The 16,396-nt window shown below is 40.9% G+C and overlaps 1 protein-coding gene across 2 annotated transcripts in view; it reads right to left on the reverse strand.

The window, feature by feature from the left end:
* The window catches only part of LOC134352617 (striatin-3-like), a 92,327-nt gene that overhangs the window by 45,204 nt on the left and 30,727 nt on the right, over window positions 1-16,396 (reverse strand). For both annotated transcript variants that reach the window (XM_063059921.1, XM_063059920.1), the window contains exons 4-5: window positions 15,307-15,388; window positions 9,990-10,169 (exon numbers count right to left, since the gene is read on the reverse strand). In XM_063059921.1, the coding sequence (XP_062915991.1) occupies window positions 9,990-10,169; window positions 15,307-15,388 (262 nt within the window). The remainder of the gene's footprint in view (window positions 1-9,989; window positions 10,170-15,306; window positions 15,389-16,396) is intronic.

The following is a 16,396-nucleotide window of genomic DNA, read 5'->3' on the forward strand; positions in this document are numbered from 1 at the left end:
GTATAAAGTACAGAGGATACAGTTTTCATGCCATGAACGACTTACACTCATCTTAAGGCTCTTTGCATCCACTGCAAAAGCACAACTTGAAATAATATTCCTTGACTCTGAGTTGGACAACTGACAAGCGAGATTATATTTCATTGGTAAATCAATGCTACATCACACACCAGAACACAGTTGAATTATACAGGTTTAACCTGTGTAACTGTGTTTTAGTATCTAATTTAAATGTATCAGATACAATAAAAGAAAAAAAAAACATGAAAGCATTGAATCAAATATAGCTAAACTTAAATTAACTTTACAATGAAAGTAATGGAGGACATCGCATCAGTGTTAGGCTTTGAAACTTATTAACCATCTAATTAATCAACATCGGAGTAGAAACATCTTTCAGGAATTACTTATGTTTCTGATCAGATTAACAGCATCAGTGTGGAAGATGCATTCATGGAATAGCTAAGAAATGCTTTCTAGATTAACAAGTCAAGGAACCCACAAGTTATTTTAGATGTGGTGTTGTAAAGTGGTTAATTATTTATATGGTAGCACGTTTGTTATGTGCCATGCTATATGATGTAGATGACCATGATCTTTCCAGGACCATGGTTGTTCTTGGCAAATTTTTCTACAAAAACTGTTTGCCATTGCCTTATTCTGGGTAGTGTCTTTATACGACCGGTGACCCCCCCCCCCCAGCCAATATCAATACTCTTCAGAGAGCATCTGACTGGCATCAGTGTACACATAAGCAGGACCTGTGATATGTACCACCTGCTCCCACGGCTTCACGTGACCCTGATTTTGGGGGGTGCTAAGCAGACGCTACAAAGGTGACCTGTAGGCTCACGGAGGGAAGGAGTGCCTTACACCTCCTTTGGTAGAGACAAGTCTCCACCCTGCCACCTGATTATGGTAGCTAAGGAAGAATAAACATAATATGATTGTGATATGAAGATTGAAAGTGTATGAGTTTAATCTGAAAGATAATGTTGTCTGCCTAAGGATATTGGATATATTATCTGCTAATAAGCGGAAATGTGGCCTGTGGAGGATGCAGTTCATACTGTGACGAAAATGCAGAGAGGCTACTTGAGGATATAGATCAGAGGTTCCCAACCTATGGTCTATGAACCCCTTGCTGAATGGTATAGGTCCATGGCATGAAAAGGTTAGGAATCCCTGATATAGAGGAACTAAGTGATTAGGCAATCAGGTGCAGGTAGAACATAACATGGAAAATTTAAGTATAAGAGTTAAGACTTACTGCATTTGCAAGTTACTGCATTTAAACCGTCCTGGTGAGACTGCACCTGGAATATTGTCGTACAGATCTGATCTCTCTTCCTAAGGGAGTGTATACTTGTGATAGAGGGAATGTAACAAAGTCACCAGATTTGATTCCTGTGATGGTGAGTTGTTTACCCTACAAAATAAGATTTAAACAGACAGGGCTGCTTCCTGCTTGGAAGAAAAAGAACTGATCTCATTGAAGCAAAATCATTCTTGGGCTTATAGGGTACATAACAGAATGTTGTTTCCCCTGGCTGTGGCACTTAGGACCAGAAGTTACAAGATTTGACCATTAAAGGCTGTAATAAGAGAGAAAAAAATCTTTGCTCAAAGGGAGGTGAATGTTTGGAATTCTCCAGCCAAAGGAGCTGTAGAGGCTCAATTGCTGAGCATATTTAAGACAAACATCGATGGATTTTCAAGGGATATGGAGTTAGTAGAGGAAATTGACAGTGGTACAAGATTAATCAAGATCTTAATGAGTGATGTAGCAGGCATGAAGGACCCACAAGCAGCGTGTCTGCAAACATTTCTTATGTTATGATCATCTCGCCTTCCAGCGTAGTTCCATTTAATTTTTTTTAATATAAATCCATTGTTTCCAAAGTAATGAATTAATATCTCAACTTCTATGAGGTAACATATCTTAAGGAACCTCAGGCAATCATTACCAAACAAAATTTGACAATAAAGCACACAAGCAGATATTTAATGAACAACGAAGCACTTGTCAGAATCCTTGTCATTATTTATATTCCAGCCAAAATTACCTCATTATCATAACACTGCCAGTTGAGAAAGCTGGTTGTGTGCTCACGCAGACACTTCAAATAAAGTAACCCTGTTAATTGTGAAGTGTTCTATGATCACCGGAGGGTCACATACAAGTTTTTATTAGGGAAGTGAACCAAAGATTGGTGAAAGTAGCGACCAGGTATCCAAAAGGAGGAAAACAGACATTGATACTTGGAGGGAATTCCATCTAGAGCAAACTGTTTCCCTGCACCTAAAAATATACAGCTGCAAGAAAAAGTTTGTGAACTCTGCAATTACCTGATTTTCTGCATTAATTACTCATAAAATGTGAACTGATCTTCATCAAAAAGTCACAATAATAGACATCCTCAATTGCCTAAATTAATAAAACACAAACAGCTGTACTTCTTCTCATCAATACTGAGTATACCATTTACCAATCACTGTCTAGGTTCAAAAAAAGTATGTGAAACTCTGGGGTAATGCCTTCTACAAAAGCCATTTGGAGTCAGGTGAGATAAGATTGGAGGTGTAGGTTGTAGAGATGCCCTGCCCTATATAAAAAAAAGACACACAAAGTCAGGTTACTGACAGAGCCTGCTCTTCCCAAGAAAGATCTGTTTATGTACCCCATGCCTTGATCAAAACAACTTTCAGAGAACTTTCAGACAACTTCCAGAGATGTATGAAGCTTGAAAAGACTACAAAAGCATTTCTAAAGACCAGAGTGTTCATCTATCCACTGTAAGAGAAATTGTCTACAAATGGAATAAATTCATTACTTTTTCTACTCTCTCTAGGAGTGGGCGTCCTGCAAAGACCACACCAAGAACACAAAGTGCAATGCTGAAGGAGGTTAAAAAGAATCCAATGGTAACGGCAAAAGACCTGCAGAAATCTCTAGAACTTGCTAAGGTCTTTGTTCATTTGTCCACTATAAGAAAAACACTGAAAAAGAATGATGTTCATGGAAGGACACCACAGAGGAAACAACTGCTCTCCAAAACAAAAACATTGCTGCACGTCTCAAGTTTGCAAAAGACCACCTAGGATATTCCACAATGCTTCTGGGACAATGTTCTGTGGACAGATGAGACGAAAGTTGAACTTTTTGGCAGAAATGCAAACCGCTATTTGTGGAGGGAAAAGGGCACTGCTCACTAACACCAAAACCTCATCTCAACTGTGAAGCATGGTGGAAGAGGCATCACGATTTGGAGCCTGGACGGCTTGCAGTAATTGAGGGAACAAGAATTTAAAATTGTATCAAGACATTTTACAGGAGAATCACAGACATTTACACCACACGCTGCATCCGCAAAGCAAACAGCATTATGAAGGACCCTACGCACCCCTCATATAAACTCTTCTCCCTCCTGCCATCTGGAAAAAGGCACCGAAGCATTCGGGCTCTCACGACCAGACTATGTAACAGTTTCTTCCCCCAAGCCATCAGACTCCTCAATACCCAGAGCCTGGCTTGACACCAACCTACTGTGCCTACTGTCTTGTTTATTATTTATTATTATTGCCTGCACTGTTTTGTGCACTTTATGCAGTCCTGGATAGGTCTGTAGTCTAGTGTAGTTTTTGTGTTTTTTCCTTACGTAGTTCAGTGTAGTTTTGTATTGGTTCATGTAGCACCATGGTCCTGGAAAACATTGTCTCATTTTTACTATGTTCTGTATCAGCAGTTATGGTTGAAATGACAATAAAAGTGACTTGACTTGAATGTCAGGGTAGCGGTCCATCACCTGAACTTAAAATAAATTGGATGATGCAACAAGACAATGTTCCAAAACACAAGTGTAAGTCAATAACAGAATGGTTTAAAAAGAAAAAAATTCGGAGTTTTGGGAATGGCCAAGTCATAATCCAGACCTTAAACCAATGTGGCATTCAAAGTTCAAAGTAAAATTTATTATCAGAGTACACACGTGACCACATACAGCCCTGAGATTCTTTTTCTGTGAGCATAGTTAACAAATCTATAGAACAGTATCCGTAAACAGGATCCGTAAACTGTAATCAGCAACTGTAAACAGTTATAAACAAATGCAGATATGAATAAACAGCAATAAATAATGAGCATGAAATAACAGATAAAAAGTTCTTAAATGTGTAGTTATCCCTTTTTGTTCAAGAGTTTGATAATTGAGGGATAGTAATTGTTCATGAACTTGGTGGTGCAAGTTCTGAGGCACCTGTACCCTCTACCTGATGGCCGCAGCAAGATAAGAACATGGCCTGGGTGGTGAGGATCTTTGATGATGACTGCACCTCTTCCTAGAGATGCTGCCTGGCCTGCTACGTTCACCAGCAACTTTTAGGTGTGTTGCTTGAAATTCCAGCATCTGCAGATTTCCTCGTCTTTGATGATGGATACTGCTTTGCTACGGCAATGTTTCACATAGATGTGTTCAATGGTTGGGAGGGTTTTGCCCGTGATGTACTGGGCCAATTCCACTACCTTTTGTAGGATTTTCTGCTCAAAGGCATTGATGTTCCTATACCAGGCCGTAATGCAGCCAGTCAGTACACTTTCCAGACATCAGTAGAAGTTTGCCAAGATTTTAGATAACTTGGTGAATCTCTGGAGCTTCCTCAGAAAGTAGAGGCGCTGTCCTGCTCTCTTCACAACTATGTGATGTGTCTGGGCATGATCTGAGGAGTGCCGCTCATGCAAGATTTCCCAGAAATATTGATGAACTGGAACAGTATTGCATGGTGGAATGGTCTAAAATTCCTCTTCACCGTTATGCAAGTCTGATCAGCAGCTACATGAAATGTTTGGTGGAGGTTATTGCTGCTAAAGGAGGTTCAACCAGTTATTAAATACAAGGGGTCACATACATTTTCCAGCCTGGACTGTGAATGATTAAAGTACAATTGCTTGTGTGATATTAGCTTAGGCAGATTGTGCTTGTCCATTATTGTGTCTTAGATGGAGATCAGGCCACATGTTAAGAGTAATGAATGCAGATAACCAGGTAGTAGCAAAGGCTTTCTTGCAACTGTATGTTGATTGGGAAGAAGAATGTGATTCATTTGTCCCTCCCTCAGCTATGGCCAGTATAATTCCAATCCCTTCCTGCTTTCACAGTTGATAAAACCAACGCATTTAGCAGAGATTAAAGGAAGACCGACTGACTTGTGCAGTAAATCAATCAGTAGAAGAGCAGGTCGTATTGATCTGTTTGCACGCTGCATAAAGGAACAGAAGTACGCACACTGTGAAAAATAAAATCGTGCCTGGCTCTGTACCCACTGACTTACAGATTATTAACCATCTGCTTATATCAGCAAGAATCCTTCCTCCATACTGTGTTCCCTTAGTAAATTACAGTGAACTCCATTTCATCTCCCAACTTGACTTCTGGTAATTAATTAATAACCACCAAATCAGAAGATCAACGAACTAATAGAGGATCACTGGTAAAGGTTAAAAGATTAAAATGTTTGTCTTAAAGCTTTAAGTCCAAGCATGTCTCATTCCTCTCAAGCCAGATACACAATAAACTTGATAGTTCTTCATCTATTTTAATTTACAACCTCCTTCCACGTTCTGTTTTTCGACTGTACCTCTGCATAACACGTTCCAAGCAGGTAGATTACTTTTCAACTCTTACATTAACCAGGTAGTAGGGATAAATAGAAGCAGACAGGACACAACTGTTGACAGATCAACACATGGGCACGTACTAAAGTGTCTCAGAGAAGTACAACTTCAACATCTGTCTAACCACCTACTTTTGATGATGTTAACAATTCAGAGTTTCCTGTCCAGAAACTTAACTGGACATTAATGATTATAACCATAAGACCATAAGCTATAGGAACAGAATTAGACCATTTGGCCCATTGAGTCTGCTCCACTATTTCATCATGGTTGATCCATTATTCCTCTCAGCCTCAATTTCCTGCCTCCCCCCTCTCCCCCACCGCCGCCCCATATCCCATCATGTGCTGACTAATCAGGAAAGTAATAGTTCATAAACGATTTTAATAGTTCAGCTATTCTCAGGTTAGAATCAGAATCAGGTTTAATATCACTGGCATAGATCAAGAAATTTGTTGTTATACAGCAGCAGTACAATGCAATACATAACGGAAAAAACGTGAATTACAGTAAGTATGCATATTAAAAAGTTAAATTTAATAAATAGTGCGAAAAGAGGAAAAAAGGAGAGAGGTGGTGTTCATAGGTTCAATGTCCATTTAGGAATCGGATGGCAGAGGGGAAGAAGCTGTTCCTGAATCATTGAGTGTGTGTCTTCCGGAGAGGGCATGTCTTGTGATGGGGATATTTAATGATGGATGCCAACTCTGTGAGGCATTGTTCCTTGACGATGTCCTGGATGCTGGGGAGGCTAGTGCCACAGATGGGGCTGATTGAGTTTACAACTTCCTGCAGCTTATTTTGATACTGTGCAGTGCCCTCTTCACCACCAGCGCCACCCCCCCCCCCATGCCAGGTGTGATACAGCCAGTTAGAATGCTCTGCACAGTACAGCTGTAGAAATGTGTGAATGTTACATGTCCTCACGCTCCCAATGAAATATAGCTGGTGCCGTGCCTTCTGGCTTCTTCCCCCACTTCTTTACTGGTCATGATAAAGGGTCTCAGCCAGAAATGTCATTTGTTTATTCATCTTCATAGATGCTGCCTGATCTGCTGAGTTCCTCCAGGACAGTGAGTGTGTGCTTGTGTGTGTTGTTTGTTTGTTTGTTTTACTCTGGTTTTCCAGCATCTGCAGAATCTTGAGTTTATAATAGTTCGGAATCCTGGTATCTGGCAGTGAGTGAATCAATTCCACCCCCCACCATCCCCCCTGCACTGTGTTTCCATTACTGACAAGGAAGGCATAGTTTGGATTTTGGAATATTCTCCATTTAGAATGTAGGTCCAATAATATCAAGAGATTTAACGTAAAGCAGGAGAAGACAGCCCACTTTATTGACCCACAGCCCACTTTATTGACCCACTACTTACCAATCTGTACATGCATGCCTTCCACCAAAAGCACACCGTGGTAGCAGTGTTTACCTTCTACAAAATACCCTGCTGTTATTCACCAATATTTCTTCAGTAACATTTCCTAAACCAGAGATCATTACCAACAAGTTGGGCAAGAGCAGTAAGCGCTCGGGAACACGACCATCCACCAACTTCCTACCTTCCTTTACTGTTGCCGTGGTAACATTTTCACTGGTTCAAAGCGCATCATCGCCATCTTATCAAGTGAAACTGAGGACAGCCAATATATGATGGCTGAATAAAATAAAACTTTAAAACATCTGTACAAGATACAACCAAAGGTAGGAGTTGCATTAATATATCAGTGTCCTGTTAGGGCATATTCTGGAGACATGGAACATAGCAAATTTTTATTTGAACAGCATCGAATCTTCAGAAATGAATGTGGATTGTAGATTGAATTTAAAAAGCAGCTCAGAAAAATAGTCTGCCTGGGGCTGAATTTTAAGGTTAATTGCAGACTGAGGGACAGAACAGTGATCTTGAGCAGCAGAGCTTGATGGATACAATTCCCGCTTCAGCTTGATACAGCTGAGAATCATAACTGCTTCCAAGGTCTGTACAGTTAATAAAGATGTCTTAATGCGATTGAATAAACTATTGTTACTTATAAGCAACAGATACAATGCCGAGTGTGACCGAACTTCTCGCCATGTAGGAAATGTGGCTGCAGGTCAGGGATACAAGGGAGTTGAAGGAAACAGGGCTTTAGGCTCCCAGTACCAACTATCATGTTGTCATAGTCTCTAGTAAATAAAATCGAAGATCTGAGCTAGAGTGCTGTATCAGAGGGACATTAGGACCGTGTGTGTCCTTTGTTTCATGGAATCTCAGTTAACCTCTTCTATGTTGGACGCAGCAATTCAGACTGAAGCAGAAGAGGACGTGTTTGCCTCATGATCAACTCCTCTTGGCACACAAATCTATCAGCGTTGTCCCAATTCTCCTCCCCAAACCTGGAGTACCTCACAATTAAGTGCTGTCCATTTTACCTGCCGCGGGATATTTCTGCAATCGTTTTGGTAACGGTATACATTCCACCTCAGGCCAATGTCAAATAAGTCTAGATGATCTGAGCAATGGGATCAACATGCACAAAACAGCACACCCTAATACCTTCACTATCATTTTGGTGGATTTTAACCAGACTTGAAAAAGTCACTAAATAATTACCATCAACGAATCACTTGTAGTACCAGAGTAAACAACACACTGGCCCACTGTTACACCATCAAGAATGCCTACTGTGCTATTCTGCACCTTCTCTTCAGACAGTCTACTCCCCCGGGGATAAGCAGACTGAAGACTGCACCACCAGTAGTGAGGACCAAGAAGATATGGATAAGGGAAGCACAGGACTGCTTTGAATTAGTGGACTGGACTGTATTCAGGGATTCATCTTTGAATCTGGATGTGTATGTCGCAGTTGTTACGGACTTCATTAAAACCTGTGTTGGTAAGGGGGTGCCTATGAAAACTTGCTGTACATTCCCAAACCAAAAGCTGCGGATGAACCAGGATGTACATCGTCTGCTAAGGGCTAAATCTGATGATCCAGGTCTATACAAGAAAACCAGGTATGACTTGCAAGGGCTATTTCAAAGGCAGAGACAATTTTGAGCGAGATTGGAAGCGACATAGGACGCACGATAACTCTGCAGAGTTTGCAAGACATTACTTCCCACAAAGGAAAACCCAATAGCATGAATGTCAGCAACGCTTCATTACCAGATGAGCTCAATGCCTTCTATGCCCACTTTGAAAGGGAGAATATAACCACAGATGTGAAGATCGTTGCTGCATCTGGTGACTCTGTGAGCTGCCTTAATGACTATCGCCCAGTACCAGTCATGTCTACTGTGATAAAATGCTTTGAGAGGTAGGTCGTGGCTAGAGTGAACTCCTGCCTCAGCAAATACCTGGACACACTGCAATTTACCTATTGCCACAGTAGGTCTACGGCAGACGCAATCTCAATGGCTCTTCACACGGCCTTAGCTCACTTGGCAATATGAACACCTATGTCAGGATGCTGTTAGTTGACACCATCATTCATACAATCCTGATAAGTTACAGAACCTGGCCTCTGTACCTCCCTCTGCAATTGGATCCTCGACTTCTAGCAGAAGACCACAATCTGTGCAGATTGGTAATATTATCGCCTCCTTGCTGATGATCAACTCAGGGGTGTGTGCTTAGCCCACTACTCTACTCTCTCTATACCCTTGACTGTGTGGCTAGCCATAGCTCAAATACCATCTCTAAATTTGCTGATGATACAACCATTGTTACTAGAATCTTACATGGAGATGAGAGGGTGTGCAGGAGCAAGATATACCAGCTAGTTGAGTGATGTCGCAGTAATAACTTTGCACTCAATGTCAGCAAGACGAAAGAGCTGATTGTGGACTTCAGGAAGTGTACGATGAGGGAACAGGAAATAATCCTCAGAGGGGTCAGAAGCGGAAGAGAGTGAGCAATTTCAAGTTCCTGGGTGTCAAGATCTCTGAGGATCTAACCTGGTCCCAACATATTGATGCAGCTATAAAGAAGACAAGAGAGTGGCTATAATTCATTAGGAGTTTGAGGAGATTTGGTCCGTCAACTAGAACACTTGAAGACTTCTATAGATGTACAGTGGAGAGCATTCTGACAGGCTGCATCACTGCAGCCGTTATGAATACATTGTAACTATAGATATTGTCCTGCTATTCTTTGTTCTTTAACATATAGATGTGATGTAATGTTGTCTCTCTCTCTGGTGGCTTCATTAAGTCACAACATGTCCTAGCAATGACAGATACAAGTTTGCTTTAAGTAAGTCCTGAGAATCTGATCGCTAATGGATCTATAAATCCTCAGTATCTTGGAGCTGCGTACTTTTTCATTCAGCTACATACCTCTTAATTTGTTCTTCTATCTGTTTAACTAATGGAGAGTCACCACCGTTCAGAATCTGCCCCAAGCTGTTAGACTCTGCTGCTCCATTATGCTCAAGACTGGAATGGCCCAACATGGATCGCACCCTCTTTGTCCGCACGTCCAAGATAGTGTCTGTATAACCCACCTCCTGTAAATATCTAAAAATAAAGTTGAAAAAGTTAGATACAGTCAGTTTTCAACAAGGCAGAAATTTTGTGGAAAGCTTTGAATATCTTAATATATCATCTATAGATTTAGACAAAAATTCTCACAACGCAGCAGTACTTTTAAATTTCAGTGTGTTTCACATTTACAAAATGGAAACCAACAGATATTAATAGTCATGGCAGACAACTAAGAAAATGCTAAGTGGACATAAAGCTTGGATATATAAGAGTATAGAGAAAACAAACTGCAATGATTTTGTATAGTTTCAATGAAAGTCTTCAAGGAACCAAGATGGCAGTTTAAGATGGTATTGGAGAAACACAGCGACACCTTACAGGCAGCAAACAAATCTACTATCTACTGTATTAATCACAAATTTTCTGGATGACGATCACTACAATTAATAGTCCCTTTCAGGGTTGAACTTTTGAACCACCCGTACAACCTGCCATTTTTGTGGAGTGAACTGATGTCTCAAAAGTGTAGGGTGATACATAAGAGCCAAATTTAGGTGGTTGGGCCCGTGTCCGCAAGTGAGGAACAGGCCAATGTTTGGCTATTGCCGGAGCGGACTTAGCGATGATTCAAAGCAGCCGAGGCAAGGCAGAGTCGGGGGGGGGGGGGTGTTTCGCTGATTTAAGCACCAAGCCAGGTTGAATATGTCAGCGTGTCACGGCCAGAAGTAAGAGAGGAGCTAGTATTCAGCTCACTGCTTGGCGAGGCTTATTCTCCTCTGCACTGAAACTGTGGCCTGCAACTAATGAGCTCCTGGACCAGCTACAGTGATGACTGGCTTTGTGGCTGTGAACACACTTCCGCGAACTTTATGTCTGAATGGTATGTGCTTACTTTTTATTGCACATTGGGTGTCTGAAGGTCTTTTTTTAATGGGTTCAATTGGGTTTCTTTGTTTTGTGACTGCCTGTAAGGAAATAGTACACATACTTTGTACATAGCATACATACTTTGCTAATAAATGTACTTTGTAGTTTGATCTGAAACTTCAACAGAAAAACTACCTCATAATTCAGAAGTGTGGAAGAAATTACAGGCAAGAATGTATGCATATCTAGTGAGTAATCTACTTCTAGTTTAAAATCATGCCTGACAATGACATATTTGGATTTCACTGATCTGATTAATTTTATTGTTCTTTTAAACTACAACCATGTTCTCCAATCTCATTTTCCCTTACAATTCTTAAATCAGAATCAGGTTTCATATCACTGGCATATGTCGTGAAATTTGTTGGCTATGTGGCAACTGTATAACACAATACATGATAATAGAAAACTGAATTACAGTAAGTATACATGTATTAAACAGATAAATTATCTAAGTAGTACAGAACAGAAATAAAAAAGTAGTGAGGTAGTGTTCATGGGTTCAATGTACATTCAGAAATCTGACAGCAGAGTGAGTGAGTGTGTGCTCCTGCCTGATGGTAGCAATGAGAACAAGGCATGACGTGGGTGGTGGGGTCCTCAATGATGGACGATGCCTTTTTGAGGCATTGCTCCTTGAAAATATCTTGGATACTATGGAGCCTAGTGCCTATGATAGACTAACTAAATTTAAAACTCTGCAGCTTATTTCAACCCTGTGCAGAAGCCACCTCCCTCCATACCAGAGGGCCATGCAGCCCGTCAGAATGCTCTCCATGGTACATCTGTAGAAATTTACGAGTATCTTTGGTGACATACCAAATCTCCTAATGTACAAATGTGCTTCAGTTTTCAAATCAATGCTCATCTTTCCAGAATTCCATGACGCAGACTTTCAAAATTGCATTTTTGTCCCTGCCTCACCATGTCTCAATAAATTCACAAATACACACTATAAAACTTAAACAATCCTTCTCAACCCATCTACTGCTTTTAAAGTGGCTGTCCACACATTCCTGCTGCCATAACTCTCCCCTAATGTCCACTAGTATGATTTCCCAAGGCTTCCTAACCCTTCAAACTTGGACTCTTACTCATCTTGGAGACAAGGTGCTGAGCACGCATCTGTGCCAACACCAAATCATCTACTTCCACTCAGATGCAACTGTGCTTCTGTTCAATAGCTGCTGAAACCTACGTTATTCCTTGAACTCACCTTCCAACTGTCTCTTGGCCAGCCCCCCTATTTTCCATCCTTATCCAGAACCCTGACTTACACTATCCAGCTCTCCCATCAGCCTTATGCCTGATGGTCCAAATCCACCTTGCTTTTAAAATTCCTGTCCCAATCCTCAAATCCCTTCCACAGCCTAACCACTCCTTACCTCTGAAATCTCCCTCCCTCTTCTCTCACAGTCTTCAGTTTTGACATGAGAGACCAGTGACTTCGATTACTCCACTATTCACAACTGGGGTGGCGGGGTGGAGATACGTCTTTACAAAAGGAGATGTGAGGCACTCCTTCCCTCCACTATTCGGCAGGTCACCCTTGAGCAAGGTGTAGCACCTGTTTAGCGACCCCCCCCCCCCGAACAGGGTCATTTGAAGCCATGGGAGCAGGTGGCAGATGGCCGTATGAGCAGCTGGTGCATGTCACAAGTCCTGGTTATGCAACCACTGACGCTAGGCAGACAATCTCTGAAGAGAATTGATAATGGCTGGGGCCACCCATCTTGTAAAGATACTGACCAAAAGACAATGGCTAACCACTTCTGTAGAAAAATTTGCCAAGAGCGATCGTGGTCATGAGACCATGATCACCTACATCATACGACATGGCACATAAAGCCGCCTACACGTGGATCACACTCTACCCAGCTGATGGAAGGACATAAGGCAGCTTCAAAAATATTTAGGCAGCAGCCTGGATGTATATGGCAAGGTGTTAAACTGAGCGACACTTCTTTTCCCTTCTATCTCTGCTTGTAATTTAGTCTGTTAAATAGGTTACATATGCTCCATTTATGATCACAGTCATTAATGCTTTATTTTTGAGAGCTATAGAAACAATGCAAACATTCCTGCACTTGAAATTTTACATTTCAAGTCTACCTCATCAAAACAATGAGTTGAAGAAACTTCCAACTTTACTATTTTCATCACCCCTCTGCCTCATGGGAAGGGAATCACACCCAAAGACAATTGCTTGAGGAACTTTATAGACATGAGGTCTGGAAACTAACTTGGGAAAATAACCTGGATAGGTAAGATCTAAAGGTACAGAAGAATTGATATCACACCAGGAACAGTAATCATCATCAGGCTCCTGAACCTCCGTGTATAACTTAACTTACAACAACTCTGAACTGATTCAACGACCTACATACTCACTTTCAAGGACTCTTTACAACTCAAGTTCTCAGTATTTTTTTTTATTTGTAGTTTGTCATTTTTTGCACACCCTTGCCATTAACCGAGGGGTTCATGGACCCCAGGTTGGAAACCCCTAGTCTAGATAGATTACATTGGATTAGCTTTATGTTACATGTACATTGAAACATGCAGTGAAATGTGTCTGTTTGTGTCAGTGACCAACACTGTCCGGGAATGTGTTAGGTGCGCCATGTATCGCCATGCTTCCAGTGCCAACATTGCATGCCTACAACTTGCTTACTAACCCTAATTTGTACATCTGTGGAATATGGGCAGATACGGGAGCACCAGGAGGAAAACCACACCGTAATGGGGAGAACGTACAGACTCTTGATAAACAATGACAGGAATTGAATACACTTCTTACAGCTGGCACTAAGCGCTACGCTACTGTGCTCACAACGTCTCTATGTATGGCTTTTCAAAGATCCTATTGTATTTTAAAAGTTTGCAAGAAAATGCGGGGGGGGGCATGGTAGTGTATTGTTTTACAGTGACCCGGGTTCAATTCCCGTTCTGCCCGTAAGGAGTTTGTACGTTTCCCCCGTGACTGCGGGGGTTTCCTCTGTGTGCTCTGGTTTCCTCTCACATACCAAAGACGTATTGGTTGGCAAGTTATCTGGTTATTGTAAATTGTCCCGTGATTAGGCCGGGGTTAAATTGGGGAATTGCTGGGTGGTGTGGCTTGAAGGGCCAGGAGGGGTTATTCCGCACTGTATCTCACTAAATAAAATTAATCTTGAGGTAGTATACGGCAACATATACATATTTTGATAATAAATTTACTTTGAATGTTATGGGAAGGAACTGGAAATTGGAGAGAATTAATGGTTGGAGAAGAAGATGACAGAATTACTCCAGCATGACATCCAGGGAATCACGAAGGCTGATATATACTGGCTGTTTTTATGAGATGTTAATACATAAAGCCTACGAGGTTGAACGTTTTCAAAGAACGTCAACCACTAGGTTAAACATGTCTGGCACAAAGTGGTTGCTAATTGGTTGTAGTTTGATTGCTAAAACATTAATGTACAGGCAACAATGTATTTGTCCAACGTGTCAGAATAGCACAAGCACACTTTAAGATTTTTTCTGCTTACCTTGGGCATACATTGCAACAGAAATAGATACCATTGCAGGTGCAAAGGTGATTTATCTTTCATAAAGAGATTAGCAGACAAACTGCATAAAAGCTACTTTCCATGAATTGATGACTCTGGGGTTTACTTTAGTGCATAGCACGGAAAGCTGCATTATCACAGAAAATTTAAATTCTGGTTCCCATTAATTTGCATAAACATCAAACTCCTGATTCAAACAAGTCCTGCTGTTCCAAATTAGCATTTATACACTAGTGAGATGGCCTGTGCTCCCTCTGCTATAGAATTAATGTAAGGTAATACAACAAGTAACTCCACCATGGACAGTCCCAAGCCCTTTTGCGCCGGGGGGTGGGAGGGTTGTAGGCATGCGGGCTAGAAACCCCATCCCGTAAAAACCTAGAGCTACAGAAACAATAACAGAAGCTCCAAAGACCTTATCTCTGGGAGAGGAAAGATAAACAAAGAACCTGGGGACAACTTGAAAGACTGGCGCAGGACGGAGGACCGAGCTGTCAGTGGCGACCTATGCCCCAGTAGGAGTGATGGGCTAAGAAGAAGAATACAGCAAGTGTTAGGAAAACCCACAACCATTAAGTTTACTGGCCTTTATGTACTCGACTCTCAGAACCAGCCTGGATATCTTTATGCAGCATAACTCTTTCAAAAGAATTTTCTATTAGAAATAGAGGATAGCAAGTGCTTACTGTCTCAGTAGCTGGCGTCCTTCATTCCATGATGATGGACTGTTCTGTTCTAATGCTGATACATCAAGGCCATTATTTATAACTGAAACACATACACAAAAAAAAAGTTGATTAATGTTGTGCAACCAAACATCCCAAAAATAGTTCCAGAAATAAAAAGTTTGCTGATTTACTTTTGTACCACATAGTGGGGCAGTTATACCTATTGCTACATGGAACGTTTTTGAGCAGGGAGAAAATTGCTTTATTTATTAATAACTTCATTTCAATGGTCACTGGAAAAACAAAACACAAATTAAGCAGAATGATGCTTGCAAAAAAAAATAAAAAGTTGTCGAAGTAGCATAATTTTCTGTTTCAAGTCCAAAAGCAGCTCTGAAAATCAATGCATAAAAGTGACCAGTTACATTCAGGACTTGAAGCAGTTCACCAATATTTTGTCAAATTTGCTGCCTATTCATGCAAGTTTGCTTTCTTGAGGTTGACAATATGGTAGGATAGTACCCTCTTCTGTGTCATTTTTACCTGGATAGATTCAACTAGTAAAGGGACAATTCTGGGATTGGATCCATGACCATCCTAGATCCCAGCGCTACCACATTACCATTGATCAAAACGTGATCAACATATTACCCAAGATATTCCTCAAGATATTAAAGTTGGGTATTTGGCAATGCTGGTAAGATTTAAAGACAGATAGGTGGGACTTTTAAACACAAGAGATTCTGGAAATACAGATGAACACACACACAAAATGCTGCAGGAATCAGATTCAGGTTTAATGTCACCAGCCCATGTCGTGAAATTTGTTGTCTTTGAGGCAGCAGCACAATGCAATACATAATAATTAAAAATTGTAAGTTACAGTACGGACATATATTAAATAGTCAAATTAAATAAGTAGCACAAAAAATAGAAATAAAAAAGTAGTGAGGTGGTGTTCATGGGTTCAATGACCATTTAGAAATCAGATGGCAGAAGGGAAAAAGGTGTTCCTGAATCGTTGAGTAGCTCAAGCAGCATCTATGAAGAGAAATAAACAATCAATTCTTTTGATTGAGAATGTTAATCAGGTCTGTGGTCCTGGCCT

The sequence above is a fragment of the Mobula hypostoma genome, chromosome 10 (genome assembly GCF_963921235.1).
Source record: "Mobula hypostoma chromosome 10, sMobHyp1.1, whole genome shotgun sequence".
Classification (NCBI taxonomy): domain Eukaryota; kingdom Metazoa; phylum Chordata; class Chondrichthyes; order Myliobatiformes; family Myliobatidae; genus Mobula; species Mobula hypostoma.